At 48.0% G+C, this 21,550-nt stretch overlaps 1 protein-coding gene across 1 annotated transcript in view; it reads left to right on the top strand.

Annotated features, from left to right (window-relative positions):
• Nucleotides 1-16,922, top strand: part of LOC8030459 (aryl hydrocarbon receptor) — a 127,256-nt gene extending 110,334 nt beyond the window's left edge. Inside the window, exons 9-13 of the mRNA XM_029992351.4 lie at nt 2,621-2,762; nt 3,429-3,905; nt 5,394-5,790; nt 14,791-14,833; nt 15,592-16,922. Of these exons, the coding sequence (XP_029848211.3) occupies nt 2,621-2,762; nt 3,429-3,905; nt 5,394-5,790; nt 14,791-14,833; nt 15,592-15,605 (1,073 nt within the window). The 3' untranslated portion in view covers nt 15,606-16,922. The remainder of the gene's footprint in view (nt 1-2,620; nt 2,763-3,428; nt 3,906-5,393; nt 5,791-14,790; nt 14,834-15,591) is intronic.
• Nucleotides 16,923-21,550: the final 4,628 nt, after the last annotated feature.

Raw genomic sequence — 21,550 nt, 5'->3', positions numbered from 1 at the left:
CTCCGCCGATACTTGGCCACGAATTTCGATTCGTACGTCTTCCTTTCGGTTTCTTTTTCGCTCTTTCCATTCCGATCGTGTTGCACAAACAAAGCGTACGATTTACAGCGATCATTTTCGGGACTGAACGGCAAAATGAGCATACACCCTCTCCGCCGCGCGCACACATTACGCCGTGGGAAAGACACCACAGCAGATCCACGAACCGAGACGAGATGAAGTCGAAGGAGAACTAACACCGAGTTTGAAAACGAAATGAAAGACACACAAAAGGAAAACAAAAAGGACTTCCTTTTAACGCGTACCTGAAGCGTATACAAGAACATCTCGTGCGCTTCGGAATGTTTCCTTCTTCTTCTCTGTCATGTTTCCAGATATCAAAGTGAGCTTTGAGGGGGGGAGTTTTTGCGGTGCGCGGGGCGCGGAGATGTAATCGCATACCGCGGCGCGGTGGCCACAAATGCAGTTTCAGTTGCTCTGTTGTATCGATTCTCAATGCGCGTTGCTGATGCTGCTTCCGCGTCGACGGTGTTCCCCTTCCTTTTATGCGTCGGGCCCTGCCGTGTGCGTGCATGTAATGGCATTCGCTTTAAACGCATCGCCCGCGATCTCTGCTTCGGAGACGACCGACCGCGGTGGCATGGCTTGCTGAGCAGAGCCCGAAAAGGAAGAAGGGAAGACCTCTAAGGAAATGCTGGATGAGCTGTTTTGTTGGCTTTGTACTGTTTTTGTTTCCCTGTCCGCGGACCTCGATAGAGTTAGTATAAAGGTGACCGTTTTTGTCGCGTGGGGACCCAAATAAAAAGAGAAAATGGAGCCTTTTTTTTTTTTTTTTAATACGCGAAGGTTTGATTAGCCTCCCAATGATAGAACTTCTTTTTTTACTTTTTTTTAAGACACTGTGCACATGTTGAGATTCTTTTTTTTTTCGTGTGTGTGTTTTAGTTAGGCTTTTCATTTAGAAAAGGGAAAGGGAGGGGGCGAGAGGAGACTGATGACTATATTTCAGGAGTGACTTGATTTTTGCTTCACCGACGATGCAACCATAAAAGGAACACATTCCAAGAAATGCCTGCGACTCTTCTCAGCGGCAGAACACTCAGAGAGCCAATCATTGTGATCTAGGAAATCAGTTCAGCGAATGATGAGGCGAAACGCCCTTTTTGACCTAAAAATTAGTCTGCGTTGCGGCATTGCGGGCATGATGCAAGGCATTATGCCTGCATTGCTTAATGCTACAGCGCAGACTTCATTTCAAAATCTAAACGGATGTTCCGCCTCATCATTCGCTGAATTGATTTCTTAGATCACAATGACTGGCTCTTTGAGTATTTTGCCGGTAAGTAGACGCGCAGGCATTTCTTCGAGTGCAACGCTACGCGCGAGCAGGGTCCCACAACAGTCGAGGCGCGTTTTTCTAGTTGTTGTTCTTTTTCTTTAGCTACAGGCTTAATCGGATTAATGTACATGCCTCCCAAATGGGATGTTTCCATAGGTAAAAGCAACTAGATGGGCGTAGCGATGGCTATGCTGAGGGATAGAACGATTTAGTGTTCTAAAGGCGTTCGGTCTCAAGGTAGTTTTCTCGCGGAAGAAAGGGAACGTGCCTTGATTTGTACGCATTGCCATTCCATTCTGACATCTGTATGTTGTTCGAAGGAGACCTGGGCCGGCTTGCTCGATGTGAAATCATTATGTATTTGAATTTACAAAACAGAGAATTGCTAATCCTGAGGCGCGCCAGAACGTGGATGCAATCTTCGACTCTGCTTGTGCGCCAGTTTTGCATGCATGCATACTTACTTTCAGACTGCCCTAGATAAGACGCGACTCGTTTTGCTTCGAGCAAGTCGGCCTCAGGCTCCAAAGCACGTTCTATTCACTTTGATCAACTTTGCAGGCCAGTCTCTCGACCCTGTAATATTCGCATTCTTGAACCAAACCGTTATTGAGCCTCAACATTCGTTGAACGCTCTCCGCAAATCGTTGGACGGACCGTTGGTGAAAAACTTCTAATCCCTTTTACTCTCTACTCGATGCAGTAAATAAAGTATATAATGTTTAAAAAACAAACAAAAAAACTTAATCGCGCTCTAGCTCTGTCAGCATTTTACTCGCCTTCTTTGTGATTTCACGAGTGTCAAAGCTGGTTCCGAGAAGCGCTGTTGTAGGGTTTGAACCAAGGTGGCTTAAAAAGACAGAAGACGTATTCGTAAAATTGTAGGCAATACATTTTAGCGAGAACTCAAAGCATCCTAACGAGATTAGAGCGATTTCTTGCCGTCTAAGTAAGCCCAAAGGTATATCACAATTACTACCCCGTGCCTAATCTTTTGCCATTATTTGACCACTTTCGGTGTATGGGCGGATTAGAATGCTAACACACCAGTCGAAGACAAGATCGGGGCACCGTACATTTGCTATCGGCGAGCAACGGAAGAGGTTAAGATCCACTAGATGTACTTACCTTATAAGTTACAACGTATGAACTTCAAACCAGACATAACAAAATCGTCGTTCTTTATCACTACCAAAGAGGTTTCTGGACGATTCAAGCAGCGCATATATCGTGACTGGAGGGCGCGTCCTCACCAAGGCGCATCCTCTCTTTCGACCCCAGTGCTGAAGACAGGCGCCTCAGGCCTAATCGCCTACAGGCTGTCCACAAAAGACGGCAAATGGCAGTGGCTGCAGACCAGCGCCCGTCTGGTCTACAAGAACTCCAAGCCAGATTTCATCCTCTGCACCCACAGGCCACTCATGTGAGTTCCCGCGATTTTTCACGCTCTCCTCATTCAGTCAGTGAACGCCGAGGTGTACTCCGGCATCAGTTGATGTCTGGGAGCACATATTATGCACGGTTACCGTCCGCAACAATGGATGCTTTTACGGCGAAAACTTGCGTTTGAAATCTAAGTTGCATCATGCATATGCGTTTTCTTTTGAGCAGATGTCATACGGGTCATAAGTAACCCTTTGCGTGTCTCAACACGGACACCATCGTATACGTATTAGGCTTTTAAAGCATGAAATGGTCCCTGACCGCAGTCGCCTCAGCATTCGGCCCAACATAGCTGATCGAAAACGCGTTTTGAAAACGGCAGCTACCAGAGTGATTTCGCTTCTCGGTAGTTGCGTCGTGCCGTCTTAACATAGTCTTTCAAAAAAAAGAAAAAAAAAGAGGGTGTGGGAGAGGATGTCGAGGCCGCACTTCCCTGTCGCGTGTCAACACGCCTCTCGCTCCTGCTGCGCCGCCCGCAGCAGGAGCGAGTATTTCACGATTTTGACCGAACTTGGTGTCCGAGAAAGGGCTGTGACTATTCTCAAAATGAGCACCTATGTAGTTAGTACTTGACGGGTAACTCTCTCCGAAGAAATCTAGCCAGCGCTAAATACGCCCTCCTTTTTCTCCGATGTCGCCACGACAGGGAGGAGGAAGGACGGGACCTTTTGGGCAAGCGTACGATGGACTTCAAGGTGACCTATCTAGACGCCGGCTTGACGACGTCAAGCAGCTGCTCGTCAACGAGTAGCGAGAGGAACGGCGGCAGCGGCAGCCTCCTATCCGAAAACGACTTCATCCTGCGCTGCCAGCGAAACCGCCGCTACAAGTCGCAGATCCGGGACCTGCTCAGCCGAGGCAAGCGCGGCAAGACGTCTCCCGCGGGAGAGGCCCCCACGCCGCCGCCTCCGGCCTACCTGGAGGACTACGGCAACGTGTACGCGACGACGCCGTATGCGGCGGCCGACAACGGCCTGCCCGGCTACGGCGTGCCGCAGAACCTCTTCCTGGACAACTCAAGGTTTCTGGCACCCGAGAACTTCCTCCACTACCGGCACCTGAGCGGCTATTACACCCCCGAGTATCCGCAATACGGAAACGGCTTCCTGGACCCGACAGCCAGGTGAGAGCGTTTAGATGATCTTCTTGAGTCCTGCATGAGCGCGGCGTCCAGTGGTACGAATATAGTGGTGGTCAAGTTGCCACTACGAAAGACTAGACTCGTGGACAACTTTCTGTGGTTTTGCGGTCAAAACTATGGGCACACGGGCGCTCGGCCATCTTGAACGCTGATCAAAAATGTGCATGAGCACTCCTCGCTTCTTCTGAAACGCTACAGAGTGTTTTCCACGGGTATGGAGTCTTCTATGTACTTGAAAAAACTTTTAATGGCATTTCAGAATTGAAGTGTGCCCGCGCACAAGTTTGATCGGCGCTCAAGGCGCGTGAGCGCCCATAACTTTGACTTCAAGCCAAATAAAGTCTCCCCCACCCTAGACAGCATACCAAATTAGGATACAACTTGGAGTTGGACGCCGCCAGGTCATTTCTCAACGCGTGAGCCCTCACGCGCTGAATATTCGTCTGCTTCGTCCTTCAGCTAGCGTCCACTACGGTGGATCGAACGCCTTTTCATCGAAACACGTTTAAGAGAAAGGGCGGGTTTTATCGAAGCTCTGTTTAGAGAAAGCGGAGACGCAGTTTAGAGAAACGCCGTTTATCGAAAAGGGGACTCTGTTTACCGAATCCGTTCGGTCGGCGTACGCAAATCTCGAAGCCGCTAAGGGCTAGCGCATGATTCACTTAGGTGTGCTTACCCAAGCCTTGCCAACACCTCCTAGATAACAAAGCCGTAGTGCTAATCAGGCACGTGGCCAGGATTTTGTTTCGGGGGAGGGGGGGGGGCTCGCCCATGGCAAAATGCTGTATGAGGGGGAGGGGGGAGAGGAGGCGCCAGCAAAATGGAAGTTTTTTTTTTGGGTTGGGGGGGGGGGGGGAGGGTTGGGCCCCACGCCCCCCCCCCCCCCCCCCCCTCCGCCTCCCCGCCCCGTGGCTACGTGCCTGGTGCTAATAGAGATGTCATCAGCGAAGGCAACGTTGGCCAGACTGGGCATGACGATTACGTCAACGTTCGGCTCAAACTTGATTCGAAGCCGAGGGCAGACGTAGCACTTGTTTCCAACAGGTGTTCAGCGTTGGCCTTTGCTGGTGACGCAACAATGTCAGCACTAAGGCCCTGTCTTCTAGGCGGTGTTGGCCTTGCACCCCCCCCTCCCCCCCCCCCCCTCCTCTCTCTCCTCCCGTAAACCAGGGGAGACGTTAAAAGTTTGACGTCGCCCAATCCCCCAAGCAACCGGCTCGCTGACTCGATAAAAGGAGGCCCGTCACCATTTTTTCTAAGCTGAGTTTCTCTACAAAAAGATTTTATAAACGGGGTATCTAACCCGGCTTTCGCTAAAATGCGCTTCGGTGAAATGCAGGAAGCATCCTCTTCATCACTAGACAAGGGGTTGATCTCTCTAATATGAGCGTATACAGAGGACAGCGTTTTCTTGGATCTAGCTCCGAGAGACCGTGGCCCGATAGATCTGCGAAACACGCTTCCGTCCAGGTATCCGTACCAGGAGCAGAAAGACGACAAGCTGTACCCGTGCCAGCTGGACAAGTACAACGGCGTCCAGGCGCCCAAGACGTGCTGCGACCCGTACGGCAACGCGTTGCTCCCCGAGCGCCAGCTGGGCTTCGGCCTGTCGGACTGCCTGCTGCGGCCGGCTGCCAAGGCGGCCCCCAAGGAAGACGTGGCGGCCACGCGCCAGAGCGTGCTCATGTGGGGCGCCCCGGCCGCCGGCGCTTCTTCGGCGGACCCCGGCTGCAAGTGGAGCACGCTGGCCGCGGCCTCGGCGCCCAAGACCTCGTCGCCGCACAACAGCTCCAGTCCCGTGGGCGCCAGGGTGGCGCCGACGCCCTACGCACCCGCGCCCGCCTACACGCACGAGATGGTGCCGGAGGTGGGTGGCACTCCGAGAAGGAGTCTTCCAGGCGGGGAGCCAACTTCTGTTTACTTCCTGCACCCTAGTGCATGTATATACACCCGCCGGCAATATGAAGGTGAACACCTTATCTGGTTTCTTGCCTGTTTTACGGCTCCCTTAAGCTATATTAACTCTCAACGTCTCAAATGGTACGTGACTTGGGGTCTAAACTTTGCGTTCTAGCCCCCCTCTGGAACAGAGCTCGTTCCAAAACTTGCAGGTGCGTCAAAAACAAGAAGAGGGCTGTTCACCTTCATGTCGCTCACGGGTGTATCATCGGGTTCAAATGAAATGCGAACAGTGACGAACTTCCAGCCCACTACCGGCGCAGCTACCAAGCTTGGTGAGGTTTAAACACATCGGAGTTAAAACGCACAACCTTGCGGCGCCCTGCTCCAATGTGTTTGAACCTCGCCAAGCCCAACCCAAGCCTGGAGGCTGCGGCGGTAGTGGGCTCGAAGTTCCATCACTGTTCCCCTTTCGTTAGAACCCGAGCGACACTCGTGATTTTGTGTTCAGTTGTTTTCAAAATCAGTGCAGAAATCGTTTACATTCGCATGAGATGAGAAGTTGCTGATAGTTCTTCAATCTTACATTGAAAATTGGAGGGGCAAAAATACAGGACGCAGTCTTTGTAGATCAGTTCCAGACATCTCCCTACATGCGCTCCTGGCCAGCAACGAAATTGTCCGTCGGTGCATTGCGAAACATACCTTGGTTGGTTGCCACGAGATCACGCGCTATATAGCACGCCAACTTGTGGCAACAGGTCTCAAAGTACAGCACTTTAAAACCTGTCGTATGATACGTTGCTACTTGTAAGACGTAGGTCTTGCGGCTTCCAACTTAGCAGAGAAACAAAATACATGAAATACTACCCAGAATATATTTGTTTGTTTTTAAAATTTAGGGGCATTCTGAATTCAATGGACATAATTTCATGCTATTTATCTTCAATATTTCCGCTGTAAAAAAAAAAAAAATGAAAGCCGTTTACAATTCCCTGCAATGCCGAATTAGAGCACTCCTCTTAAGGAGGAGGAGGGAAGGGTACTGAGGGGAGGGTACATTCTTCCTCCCTCCTCCTCATCCTCCCTGCTACTCCACCTCCCCTCCTCCTCCTCCCCTCTCCCTCGTCGTCCTCCCCCTCCTCCTCCTCCTCCACGCGCGTTGCATTATGGGACATTTTTCATAATGCACCACGCGGTTACGCCGACGGCGACGGCGACGCCGGTCAAGTGGGAAACGGGCGCCTAAGAGCTGCGCTCTAAAAAAATAAGCCAAAGTCCAGATCATACATCCCGCGTTTAATGATGCCTCAGTGAAGAAAGATATATGAATAAGAGCTTATTCGGTATTTTCGTTTGAGGTTTGTAAACTTCTTTGTGCAAAGCTTTTTTTTTTTTTTTTCTCTCTCTTTGATGAATACAATTATGTTTTGTTGATGCGGACCTCAGGAATATGAATACCCGGCTATGTAGACACCATTTCCGGGGAGGAGCTGGGTGAATAAATGCCTGCATTTTAATCTTGTTCTTACGAACAGCTCACATTACGGGCGCCTTTTGGGGGGACAAGGGTGCCCATATCAACGGGACGTCGTCGTATATGAAATAAATAAGAAATGTGAAAGAACGGCCGGAGCCACTTTGGTCCCGGGAGGGCCCGTGGATTTCCCCAGAAATCCCTCCCCTGGCCTGCAATGGGATTGGTACAGAGCACTTCTGTCGCGCTCCTTTTATGGGCGTCCATTCGCGCGCCACCGCGTGATTGGCTGATCCGACATAAAAACGTGACAACTAGGCAAGCCCCGTCGATTGGACGGTTCCATCGGAGTTCGCGACTCGGATGAATAACCACTCAAAATAGCCTACAAAAAAAAAAAAGAAAAAAAAAAGGGAAGGGCGAAGAAAGGTGGGTTTTAGTTCGGGGGACAAAAATCGGGGGACAGCGATCTCGCTTTTTTTCCCCAGGCCGATAGAATAACTGCGCGAAAGGAAACGCCGCAGCGGGGATGGGATACGTTGAACCGCCTGCTTACTGCTGCCTTCTTTTTTTTTTTTTTTTTTCTCTTTTTTTCGTGGGTAGGTTGGCGAGAACAATGCCGAAGCCCCGCACTCAGCGCGGGGCATCCCGCAGAATGCGGTAGGGTGCCGCAATTCAGGGCACCCAAAGCTCCGCGCTGCTGGCCGATGAACGTGTCGGGGTTTTTTTTTTTTTTCCACTCCTACCGATGCGATTTCGATCGTGTCACTTCGAAATGAATCTCAACGTTCCGTTCTGTGATTCCAAGACATACACGCGTGCGAGTGCAGTGATGCGGTTGCTGCGCCATTGGCGCCAAACTGCGCCGAAGTGCTTAGCCTGCTACGTCCTACTACGTTTACCAAAATGTGAGTGCGTTGCGCCAACATTGCGCCAAAACTTAATTTTCACTTTAATAATACTGAACATATAACAGCTCGCGTCTGCCTGCCGGGCCGGATCGCTACGATAGGCTTGTGCGAGTTTTCAGAACTTTCGATCCTCATTGCCTCGAATAGCGTGCTGTTCGATTAGATCGCCTGTATGTAACACTCACGGTGCCGGGAAGTTTCGGAATATTTCTCAGTCCGTGGTCCGTTCTGGCCAGTCTTTAGCTTCGTTGAGTCTGTTTCTCACCGCGCACTGGAGTATTGCGAGGAAGCAACAACCGTGGAGTAGAGATCACGATTTTGGTGTGTCTCGCTTCGCCGCAGCGCACCCACGTGCCAAGGGGAAAGCGCTCTTCCAGACCAGGACGTGGCGCACACGCGCTGAGTAAAACCGTGATTAGTGTACATGATAAACTGCGATATCATGGCGATATCTTCGTTATAATTTGAATTTAGCAAGGATGCTGCGATATTGCAATATATTCATATAAACTGCTATCTGGTTTCTTTTTATTCAAACTTTTGTTTAATTATCACTTTCATGTAGGTGGGAGTAAATTAAAACTAAATTAGCTGGTGAAGTGGATGGAACCACGGGAGAACCTAGACGACTTCGGTGAGACTGTTTTTAAGAAGTCATATCATGCCGATTTTGGTTAAGAAGCTCTACATATAAAATGTAACGGGCGTGCATAATCAAATGACAAGAGATTTTTTTTTTTTGCTTTTTCTTTTAATCTGACTTGAGTTAATTTTATTAGTACCCATAGAACTTGAACAAAACGTAAATTGCTCGACATATATTGAATACTAACATTATAAATAATGGGATTCCGTACCTAAAATATTTATTCACAGCGGTTCGCGCTGTCCTTCATCCATCATCATCTTGTTACCGTGTCTGGTGCTAGAACACGTAACTAAACGGCGAGTTCTGTGTTTGAGGGAATCACTGCTGCTGTACAGTCGATACTAACAAAATGCGGCACACAAGTAAGAAGGCAAAGTAGACATTGCATTTTAGTTGGACGGGCCAACACCTGAATATCAACATAATATTTGCGGTGGTACGAATGAAAACAAAGTGCGCGCTTACGCCCCAAAAAGGGACTCGTGACTGCTAAAATGGTGCTCCAAAATGTCTCGGTTCAATCACACCACGCGAGTGCTGTAGGCAATATAGAGCGCCCAGATTTTAATCGGAACAAATACGTAATATCCCGAGTCATCGCCCATCCCCGAGTCATCGCCCACCCCACTTTTTGGTCCAATATCGATTTCCAAAAAAAAAGCACCGAGTCATGGCCCACCCCTTGAAATACCCCAACGCTGACTCTGCGATCCGCGGACATTCATCCTACCCGAACGACGCGCCCGCGGAGTTTACAGTTGGAGGACATTCGTGACTAAGTAAAACGGAGTGAAATACACATCTCTTTTTTTACGCATTTCCTCCGCGAGCGACCTCGAAATCGTAGAGTATCCGTACGAAAAGAAAACGATGGAGATAACAAAATAAAAATTTGTGTTGCTTACAAAAAAAAAAAAAAAAACGGAAAGATAACCCATTCAGGGATCGCGAGGTAAGCGAACGCCCCATATCCTGGAATGTAACCGAGGAGTGTAAGGTCAAAGTCTGTCGCCGCCGAAGTAAGGTCGCCGCGAACCCGCTTCTTCTCCCGGCACGTCGCGACGGCGATTTTGCAATGTTTAAGACAAAGCCATCGGGTGAATAAAGTTATGTTGGAACGACGCACACAGACGTTTGTAAAGCGTCCCATGTCGAGCTCCGCGTTCGTGGTGCCGTCCACGCCACGCAGCAACGCCGCCTTAACCCGCGTTGATAGCAGGCCGCGCACGAACGCACGCATGTATGCACCAAACAGGAAAGTTGCGCAAGAGCTTGCGATTGACAAGGCGCCCGGCTTGGCCTGACGCCAAAGTATTTGCCAACGCGATCGCCGGCTTTTCCAGCATAGCTCTTCGTCACTTCTTTGGTCCACTCGCTCGTTGTGCCTGGTTGGTTTTTCTGTTTTCTTGTAAACTTTTCTTTTTTTAAACAAACGTGAAGAACTTAGCGGTGTAACGTGTTTTCACGGAACAAACGTTCGCGCTGTATGCCAATCGGCGGTGTTCATGGCGCGTATGCAAGGAACGAACTTCGCGATAGTAAAACATTCTTTCATGGGCATTTTTTTTTTGTATAAAACAATAAAACTAATTCGAGTTTTGAGTTTAATGTACCTCTTCTGCAGCCGCGCTAGATACGCACAAAAAATAGGCGTTCCCCCCCCCCCCCCCCCCCGACTTTTTTACTTTTTGTGTTCACCCACAGAGCCATATGGCCCTTCTGACTTTTTTTATGAATTTCAGGCGGCAGGGTGGTGGGCGATGACTCGGGATATTACGGTAATTCCCTGTCTGCCGCGTAAAAAAAAAAAAAAGAAAAAGAATTGGGGTGTGTGTATAATAAATAATTTGAGCCTACTATAAGCGGTGCCATTCGCGCAAAGCTGAAACGCAAGCGCGCACGCGCGCACGAACGTTCACGCTCGTGTTCCTCGGTGAGCGGTCGGCAGTGCTCTCCCTTGGCGCCGCGTGAATGCGCAGCAGCGTGGATTGCGCGACGCGCACGCATTTTGCACCAGGCATATACACGTTGCTGAAATGGAGCAGCTAAATACCGCTAGTCGTTACTCACTCGAAAAGTAACGAAGTACGTTACTCGTTACCGCGATTCAAAAAGGAACACCTCACCTCAGCTTGAAAATAACGCGTTATTAGAGCGCAGCTCTGAGGCGCCCGTTTCCGGCTTGAGCGGCGTCGCCGTAAAGGCGCGGCGCATTATGGGACGCGTGACATTACTGGTGAAGACACTGATGACGTCATCAGTGACATAATTTGTCTCTCTTTTCTTTCAATGTGTCGTTTCGTCGATAATTCTGTCGCACCTTCGAAGTGCTCCCCTGGCTCGACAACTTTCTTGGTGACGTTGAGTTCGTAGGGTGCAACCTGTCACGTCTGCTAACAGCGGCTTTCACGGGTTCAGACAGAAGTTCTCAGTGGTTAAACTATGAATGACAAGCCGGTATATGATGACAGGTTATGACTGACGACGGATCATAACTTGGAAGCTATTGTCGTCCCTTCTATATGTCGAGACGTCGCCGAGACATCCATCGAGCACTCCGTCCTTAAAACTATCAGAGGTAATATCGCTGGTGATGTTTCCTTCAAACAAAGCGGGAGTTGGGATAAGCCTGCTCGTCGGAGCGATGTGGAGATCGTTCAACGGTGAAGCACGCCACTCATCTTCCAACACCGGTTTGGAAGCCATATCAACCACCCTAAGATGGACCTTTCAGAAACCGATAAGCACGATCCGCGACGTGGCTAGCTAACGGAGCCGTGAATCGTGCTATTGGCGACTTCAGCAAAATCGATGCCGCGTAGCGGCAACGCCGAGAAGCTCAAGAGAGGAGGTCGTTTCAACTCTGTTGTCGGCTATCGCTGATTGGTTTTTGTAGACAGCATAGAAAAATTGTTTCCAGTAATTATTTTTATGCTTCCGCCGTGTCATTTTTACGCAATGACTAGAAGGTATGTGCCGTCGAAAAATCGCTTGGCTTTCATATGGGACACCGATTTTATGCTGCAGTGCAAGAAATTGATGGTGGTACGCATGCTGAACGACGAAAACGACCTCATTTCGTCCGCCATTTCGCCTGACCAGCGCATTCCCCATAGTTCGCTCGAATCACGAATACCTCGAGCTGTCCAATGATGCGACCCAATGCCTAGTAGGGCAGGGCGTCAAATAATAAAAAAGAATAACCCCATTAATCGACACCCTTTAATCGATTTCGTACATTTTATACATAATATATTTTATGTAAAAATTAAATTGTTTTCCTTTTGCTGAAAATGTGATAAACGGTGCAATGTACACCTTCAGATTTTAAGTCAACCTTGACATGCGGTTGAAAACAGTCAAATAACACTCACATTCGGAGATTATTATTTCAGACGCGGAGGCAAAGAGGTTTGTTGATACCACTCCGGCAATAGCAAACTCCTTTGATTGTTCACAATAGCGAGTTTTAGTAGGCCGTGTTTCCCCCTCCGCTAAGCCCCTCCGCTACCCGGAACTCTACAGCCAAGGCCGTCGGCACGCAGGCGCAGTGGCGGTTTCTTCGTAGCGGAGAGGGAAACACGGTCTACTAAAACTCCCTAATAGATTCTGCTGCGCTAAACGGACACTCGCATGGCGTTGAAGTAGCCAGGACACGTATAACCTTCCCAACTCGTTTGGAGTTACAAATCTCGCCCCTACAATTTACTTTTAGGTCAAAATTTTACTTAAAATTTGCCTTTATACAGGTGCACTCATCCACGTCTCCTTAGTGAAGGCGTTGACTTTTTACTTTTCTTTTTGTCTGTCAAAATTTAACCGATTAACCGGTTTAAAAAAAAAATCAGTCGCGATCAAAGCATTAATTGATTAATCGGTAGGTTAATCGACCAAATTCCAGCCCTAGTGCTGGAATTTGGTCGATGTCGGCACATGTCGGCACGTTCACTGGAGACAGTGAACGTGCCGACATGTGTGCGTTCAGTGAGCCACGCTTTGCCCCCCATGTACACTAACGAGGCACACTCTGAGCGAACCAAGTGGCAGCATCGAAGCCTGCCTTGGGAAGCAATCTGCTCAAAATCCTTCCAGTGGAAGATGACGAGGCGGACGCCAGGATGTGGCTACGAAAGGAGCGTATGATCCTCGAAGAGCACAGAGCCCCAACCGCAGATGACAACAGACACTCGGAACTGAAGATTAAACGCTACTGGTCTAGTGTAGAACGCACAAGGGACCTGGAGTGGGCAGGGCACTGCAGGAGGAAAAAAAACTTTGCTGTGGACGGCCACTGGCAACGACAGTGCTAGAAAGAACCGGACGACCTCAAAGTGGCCTCGGGACATGCCGACTCTTTGGAAACATTTTGAAAGTGCGATTTCCTAGTTTTCTTAGCGTGTTCACAGGAAGGATGATGAATATTTAATGCCAAATAGCAGCAACAAAGGATTGCGGTTTGCCTCTAGAGGAAGAGGACAGGTGGGGCAAGGGCGAGCTAGATTAGTTCCCACCCGGCGCGAGCAGCCGGGTAGGAACTGCGTATTAGAATAGTCTAGTAATCGGAGAGGAATATCAAGGCCGCTTGTATGCACGGCGGCATTCCAGAGAAAATTGTGCAATGCCGCAAAGAAGAAGTGCATGGATGAAGTCATTTATATACACATTTGCAGGTACAGCCTCCGGGCGTCGCCATCTTGTTGGCTTGGGGTGCACTTGGGCGCAGCCATAATCCGATTATGACGCCTGGGTGTCGAAAGTGGAGCTTACACTGTAAAATGAGCTGGAAAAATCGGCGCCTGCACGTAGAAAGCTCAAACTTTCATCGAATGTGCAGTAAGCAAGTAAATTTTATTCTCTGGAATTTCAAGGCGCAGCTCTTTATCTATAGACGTTTTCTGTGTACTCTCGTCCCCAGCCACTTATTAGGCGTATCCGGTATGGGCGACAAAAAAATACTGAAACGTTTCAACCTGCAACTAGTAAAAAAATAAGGGGAGGCAAAACGAGAATCTGTGACATTTACGCTTATATCCTAAGTGTCTTCTACAGGCGTGGCGACGGCAAAACAATGTTTTCGCCCATACTGGAATTGACGACAATTCAAGATGACGGCGCTCATGAAGAAAGGGTCTATAAAAAATTTAGACCAAAAAACCTGCCAAAGTCAAGGTTCAATGCGTTCGCAGTCGACCGGGTTAGCGACGCTATTTACATGTGGCGCCATCTCCCAGTAAGCACAGCGAGCAAACAGAGTGCGTCGTCTGCTCGCTGCGGCTATCGGGAGATGGCGCCACAAGAAAAATAGTGTCGCTAACTCGGTCGTCTGCAAATGCGCCCAACCTTGACCTTTCTAAGCAGTGAGAGAGTGCAGGCGAGCTGGTAATTAATCGACATCTTGTAAACCCTGAGATGGGGAACGATAAAAAAAAAATGAACAAAAACAAAATCTCAAACGCAGCTTGAACTGCGTTTAAAATTTTGTTGTGTTCGTCCGTCTTTTTTTTTTTTTTTTAATCGTTTTTCATTTTAGGGTTTACAGGATGTAGACTTTTTCAAGATATTTGGTCTAGGTATTTTTTTTTTCAGGAAGAGAAGAGTGCACATTCAGTGAAAGTTTGAGCATTATATGTGCAGTCACAGATTTTTCAGGCTCCTTTTGCAGAGGGAGGTTCGATTGGGACGCCCTATACGTTCACAATTCTTTTGCCACATTGCATATCATTCCCATAGCAAACACCCATTCAAGTGCTATCAAACTTTCACTGCATTTAGCAGAATGCCTAAGCCAGGCTATTTTTTTCTCTGTTCACTTTAGATTTAGACGTTACGAATTCTCTTTCTGCGCGTCTTACAAAAATACTTTTCCGAGCTACTTGAAGTATTAAAAGCTGACAGTGCAATTTACGCTGTTTCCTGGTCTCGGTCTTGCAGGGTTGGCAAATGGAAGCCATGGCTCCTTGGAGACCCCATCTGCGTAAGTTCCTAAATCAAACACCTTAATTGTATGTCGCGTTTCGAAAAATTTGCACCCCTACAGTCAGTGGCGTAGCCAGAAATTATTTTCCGGGGGGGTGGGCTTTTCCTATCTTTGCGTGTAGAAGTCGATGTACTGTACAAATCACGGGTACAGACATGGCCGTCCCCAATTCCCCGGCTAGCTGGAACAATTCAGTAGTCCTTCAATAATTGTCTCCCTTTACTAAAAAAAAAAAAAAGATTTTTGGGGTGGGGGGGGGGGGGGGGGTTGACCCCCCAAATTACCCCCAGGCCTACAGTGCTCTCAGCTTGCCATAATTGGTGGATTCCTCCTCTCCAGCATTCACCCTGCTAAAGTAGGGAAGGGCTTTGTGGGAAAAGTTTGTCCTGCTCTAAACCTGCAACAGACAATCAATATCGGTAATGGGAAGGCCCCATCTGGTGGCAATTGCAAACCCTGTCAAGAAATAAGTTACTTTGTTGCAGGGAAAAAAAATTCCAGATACAAATGAGCTAGAATATCTAGAGAGCCAACAGCTTTTTAGATAATTTGTTGGCTTAGAGGAGAACAAGTTTTATTTAGAGGTCTGAAATATTTTAATTTGAGGAAACCAGTCATAGAAATTTAACCTGTCTGGAAATTAGTATGCATTATTTCTTGAGCAACAGCTACCACAATAAGCCTTTAAATTTTTGGCAATTGCCCCAAAATCCTTCTAGTTCCAATAACCACAGCAAACTGCTCTTTGATTGCAGCGGCCCTCAGCTAGGAAGGAGCATTTCAACTCGTCGGTGAGCTTAGGACTCCACAAAGCACGATGGATGCCATCGAAGTCAACGAAAATGGACCTTTGTGAAACAGTCGAAGGGCACCGCCTCCTGTCGGACAAAATGTGCAACGCAGCAACGCCCCAAACGACGGACTACTCTCGAGCCAGCTTCCAAGGGCTCCGTCGCTTCGCAACAGCGGACTCGCATCTTCGTGTGTGTGTGTGCCTGTGTTGACAGTGAAGTGTGCAACTGTGTGTGCATGTGTCTGTAGTGTGTGCAGTTCGTGGAAGCAAGTGGACCACTCTGCTTCAGGCATGTGATGGACAAAACGTGGCATCTTAGGAAAAACTGCACCGCTCCATTCCTCAAACGTCTCACTAAACCCAGGTTTAGACCACGAAACCCCGGAAACAAATGCCTTGCCCTTTCATCCCCGACTCTTTCCGCTACAAATAGACAAAATACCTGCTTTAGAAAGATACATTGGTTTACCGAGCCTCCCAAGAGGTGAAGCTTAATAACATTGTTGAGTAATCATTGGATGTCAAGCAACCGTACGGTATTTCTCCGAGGGCAGAAAAGGCAGGTGTAATTTCATTCGAGATTCTGTGGTTTGAACATTTCCTTTGAAGAGGAGTTTCTGCAGATTCCAGATCCCCTAGTCATTCCAACTGCAAAACTGGAGTGCTCAGATTTCCAATGAGAAAGTGTTCGAAGCATGCTAGAGCCCTTTTGTTACTTTACGTTTTGTTTTATGCTACATTAGCAACACGTTCGCCCCAAGGCACATCGTTTCGGTGCACTTCAGACCCAAGGAAGTCAAGTTTTCATTACATTCAACAGATTGGTGACCAAGCTGCCGAGAAAAATGTGGGTAAGATTAGTTTCAACTCTGCACTCAACAATCGAGGCAATGTGATTTCCACAACTGAGGAAGGATCTCGTACTGTCTATGAAAAAGGAATGAGTTTGATGTTCACACAATGATTTGAAAGGAAAGATGTCCACAAGTTTAAAACAATGCCCCAAATATAGGCAAAAATCTTATCCTTAATAAATGACAGGGTGCAGAATGTGATTTGTAACTACTGAAACATTCTATGGAGTATTTATTCTGTGTAAATACCAATCCATCACAACATTCGTGGCGATGTGATTGTTGCCCACTGAAATGGAAAATGTTGAGGGGACGAGACTCTTGCCTGTGCAACCAAAGGAGTGTTTTGCTTTGCTTGTGTCAAAAAAACATTAAATCAAGAATGCAATTTTTCTGAAAGCAATGGTATAAATGAAATAAATTTCTCTCAACATGCGCCTCATTGTGTCACTGGACTATGAACTACTTATAAAAGCAGTGAGGTGAACAAAATTGGAACTGCCACCTTACTTATGAAAGTAAAATTTATAACAAAAATTGTGTTTCAGGACTTTGGTGTGATAAACCTAGAACAGGCGAGGGCTTATAGACGGCAGACGACCTCTGAAGACGCTTTCATCTGTGAAAAATAGTTCCTGTAAAGTACAGTATAGACCACTTACAACGTAACCGCTTATAGTGCAGGACCGGGTATAACGCGGTTTTTTTAAACCACCGGTTCGCCTCCCATAGAACTCCATGTAATTGCGTACCGCTTAAAATGCAGGCGCGCGATGGGAAATACCGGTTATAGTGCGGTTTCTGGCACAGCCCGCCGACCGCGCCGACGACCGGAGCAGCGAGCACGCTTCCCTGTGTGACACCAGATAACGGCGCTGACGGCGCGAGACGAGCCGCAAGGCGCAAGGCCGCAAGCGGCACACGCGGGGCAAGGAGGTTGCTGGAAGAAGCGGGGGAAGCGAAGAGAGAAACTTCAGTTGCCATAGCGACGGAGGGACGCACGCATGTATCGTTCACGCAGTTCACGTGCGTGCGTCCCTCCGCTGCGTTGGTCGAGAAGTGTTCGCGCGCGTTGCATGCCGGTCGCGCAGCTGCTTCTATCCGCGAACATGGCGTCGGTTGTGATCGTCGATGTAGACGGCGTTCATCTCATCGCGTAAAAGCGCTATCCTTGACTGTGAATTTTCGTTGTGTGTCGCTATGATAACCCAGCACGTACTAGACGGGAAGATCCACCTACTCGTGCGACGATGTCGTGGCGGCGCTCTCAAGACGGCAGAAACGCCCGTGTCGTCGTGTTTGTTTACTTCGACTACAGTGGTGATTTCTAAGCATTTGTGTCCTCGAACATCGCCCGGATTTCTCATTTGGCGCATTTCATGCGTGTGCTCAAGTTAAAGGTATTACTGGCGCGTACCATATGAAGGATGCGAATTTTCACGCGTTTTCGTCTCCGGAGAAAAGTGATTAGGGTTAGCAATCCTGAACGCTCGCTACGTCCGTCCGCAACCCGCAACGCCGTTAAAAGGCTGCGCCAGGCAAAAACCGCTCATTTCTTTCAAAATGTGTGACACACTTGAGACAGAACTGTACTAGTCTGGTGAAATAAAGACTCTCCTCAAAGTAAGCTTTATTTTTCATCTAGCATAAAATAAATTCTTTTACAAAGGTAAGTTGTCTCATGACATGTATTTTGGCCTGAAAAATTGATGTTTTGGTTATAGCGCGGTACCGCTTATAGTGCGGATTTTCGCGACTCCCGCGACATACGTTATATGCGGTCTACACTGTAATTACTAATGATGGGCCAAGCCTTTGCCGAATCCTGAAATTCAGCAAAGCCAAACTTTTTTAAAGATTCGGCGCAGAATTCAGCAAAAGTAATTATTGCCAGACCGAAACCAAGTTTGAGACGTCGTCCTGTCTGAAAGTAAAACTTGCCAGACTGGAATCGAGTTTGAGACATTGTCCTGTCTTTTTAGATGCGGAGCATCTCTTGCTCGGGTTTATGTCCCGCAGCGTCGTAGTCCGCACTCACACTACGCATGCGCAACTCTCCTCCTTCCCTCTCTCCAACAGCTGTGCGTTACTCTCTCCGCTCTCTCTCTCTACCAGCTGCATGCACTTCGCGTGCGTTCGCTTCTACTCACACCGCGCGCGCATGCGCAACTCTCCTCCTCTAGTCTCCTCTCCTTCAAGTGTGAATATAAGCAGCGGTAGCGCGCTGCGCGCGTTCAGTTCACTCGCTGTTGACTCCACTTCACTCCGTTGTTCCGATGAAGTGTGATGGAAGCAACAGTCCCGTCAGTTAGTGGGTTGGCGCAAGCAAGCGTCAGCACCACCCCACAAACTAACAGCAACGCTACGTCCACTGAAGACAAAGCTGCGCAGCGAAGGGCACACGACACTGAGCGCAAACGCTTGAAGCGAGCGGCAGACCCTGAACTACAGCAACGAGAAGCGGCGTCCATTCGTCAACGTCGAGCGCCGGATGCTGAACTACGATAACGTGAAGCTGCGGCGGTTCGAGAACGTCTAGCAGCAGAACCTGAGGTTCAGGACCGTGAAGTTCAACGTAAACGTACAAAGCGAGTGGCGGAACCTGACCTTCGAGAACGGGAAGCCGCGTTGGTTCGTGAACGTGAGCAGCAGAACCTGAGGTTCGGGACCGTGAAGTTCAACGTAAACGTACGAAGCAAGCGGCGGAACCCGACCTTCGAGAACGGGAAGCCGCGTGTAAACGTCAACAACGAGAGGCTGCTAATAACGATCCGCGATGCTCCGCATCACCCCATGGTTCCCCTCGGGAAGATGGTGTAATTTTCTAGTACCCGATGCCCACAGTACGCGCTCTCTAGAAACAAAATAGCCGATAACAAAATGCCGTCGTACAACTGTCAATGCCAAGAGCATATCGTGCCGAAAGGCGCGCTCCGGAACAAAAAAAAAAAAAAAGAAACAAAAGCGTTTGGAAAAAATGGGCAGGGCCCGTTTGCTCGAAGCGCTAACTGCGGCTAAAGTTAGCCGCAGTACATAGGAGAGGGATTTTGAAATCACGTGACTGGCTCGGAAGGGATGCGGGGAAACATGGCGGTGCCCCGGTGAGTGAGCGCCGCTCGTTTTGCAACGATATGTCGTGGTAGCTGCAATATCGGGAGCGTTAGTCAGCAATGAATACTGCAGGAGGCTTTCGCTTTGCCTTACCTCACTTAAATCGCAAAGCATGAGCAATGACCTCACGGGATTTTTTTTTGTCCCTTCTACGTTTTGATGTTTCTTCTCTACCCCGGTCTCACGTTAATTCAACATCGTTAATAGCCTGAAACGTTGATATTTTGTTTTTTCGGGTGAAAAAATGTAGGTTTTATTTAATGCATATTGACACAGTTCTTACTGAATAAGGTGGTATTCTACAAGATAATTATATCCGTGCCATTTTTGTATGTTTACTGGCAATTTTACAGTGACTTTTTCCAGAAGTGGTGAGACAATGAAGTTGGGTAGTAGCGGCCGCAGTCACGATACGGAAGTTTCGGTTTTGAGGCCTCCTCAGCGCAAGCCTGCAAGTGTGGACATTGTTGAAATAAAGGCGGTAACACTGTGCTCTTACTTTCCCAGCGAGTCACCGTTTCGTGCACGAAAATGAATGCAATGGCTGCTGAGCCTTCACCAGAAGAGGTAACAATATTATTGTAAATATGCATGTTCTTCGATTTGAGTCACTTGACGCCAGCTTTGCATGAAAGTGTGTGTCCCATATTCCCAAATCTCGTTTTTAACTTTTAGAATGCCGGTTTCTGATGTTAGGACACACGCAAACGTTTAGGGAGATGAGAAGATTTAGGGACATTGGATATGCAACGTCGCACATGATAGTTTTGTGTTTAGTTTCATGCGGATAAATGAAAACCGCGAAATAAGACTAATTCAAAAGCAATGCGCACAGCAAGGTGTCTGCTTCTTGCATAGGAGTTGCGGTGACGTCAGAACGACGCTGAGTTCAGATTGGCCTTGATTGGAGGGATAGCGGGTAGACCTCAATGTTAGATGCCTTGAGGACTACCCACTATTTTTCAATCAGCCAATAAGAGCTTTGGCGTTCTAACATCAGCGCAATCCGTGTGCACGAAGCAGACAAACTTGCGCTCCGCATATTATTTTGTTTTGGCACAAACTACTCGTGAATCGAAAAGAAGATTGCTAAATGGCGAGGAGTGCTTTAAAGGACTTGTCCAATCAATGTTACACTACCTCCTTGCATCACGGACAAGATTAAATGAAAATTACGCTTTCCAAAAGGTACCACGTCATTTGTCACTTGCGCAGTGGACTGCATCAACTCCTGGTCAATCTTTTGTTCTTGAGACAGAAGATGTTGAAGAGAACCACACTCACAAAGGCTGACAAACACACAGTTACCATGAAGCCTACTCCATACTTCGTTGTAACCGCTGGTAGTACTGCACTGTACAATGATAACGTGCACCGTCCATTTGCAAATCACGGCACCGTCACGTTCTTGTGCATGTGCCGCATCTTTGCCAGACTTCACTTAAAAAGTTTGGCATGTACCGAACTTCGGCGAATCTAAAGTTCGGTAGATTCGGTGCATCACTAGTAATTACCATTAGCTTGCTGATCTCTAAAGAATCAAACTGCCGATTTAGAATTCCAAATTGAGTTTTAAAATAAAAATTAACCGATTTAAGTAGTCGAACAAATTTGCAAGCTTGCCAAAGTGTAGCTGTATTAACCAGAACCAAATGGTGGTCCCCATGTCCATCCCATAAAATAATATACTGTCATTTCAAGTGAAAGAATTTGCCCCTTTACCACATTATGCTGGCAAAGACAGTGCTAACACATAATGTATTGTGCATCACCTCACACTGATGTTGCACAGATGAACCTGGTACTTGGAACTTGTCGTACGCACATGACAAAACAAATGATGGAGCGAGTACATTATAAGAGCTTGACTGCTGCACATGTTCAGAATGACCTAATGACAGGGCCTTTTAATCTGCCAGAAAATCCATTACAAACACAAAATAAAAGTCAACCACA

Source organism: Ixodes scapularis, unplaced genomic scaffold, assembly GCF_016920785.2.
Source record: "Ixodes scapularis isolate PalLabHiFi unplaced genomic scaffold, ASM1692078v2 PGA_scaffold2__306_contigs__length_199485367, whole genome shotgun sequence".
NCBI lineage: Eukaryota > Metazoa > Arthropoda > Arachnida > Ixodida > Ixodidae > Ixodes > Ixodes scapularis.
This window is presented reverse-complemented; position numbering and strand designations above follow the sequence as displayed.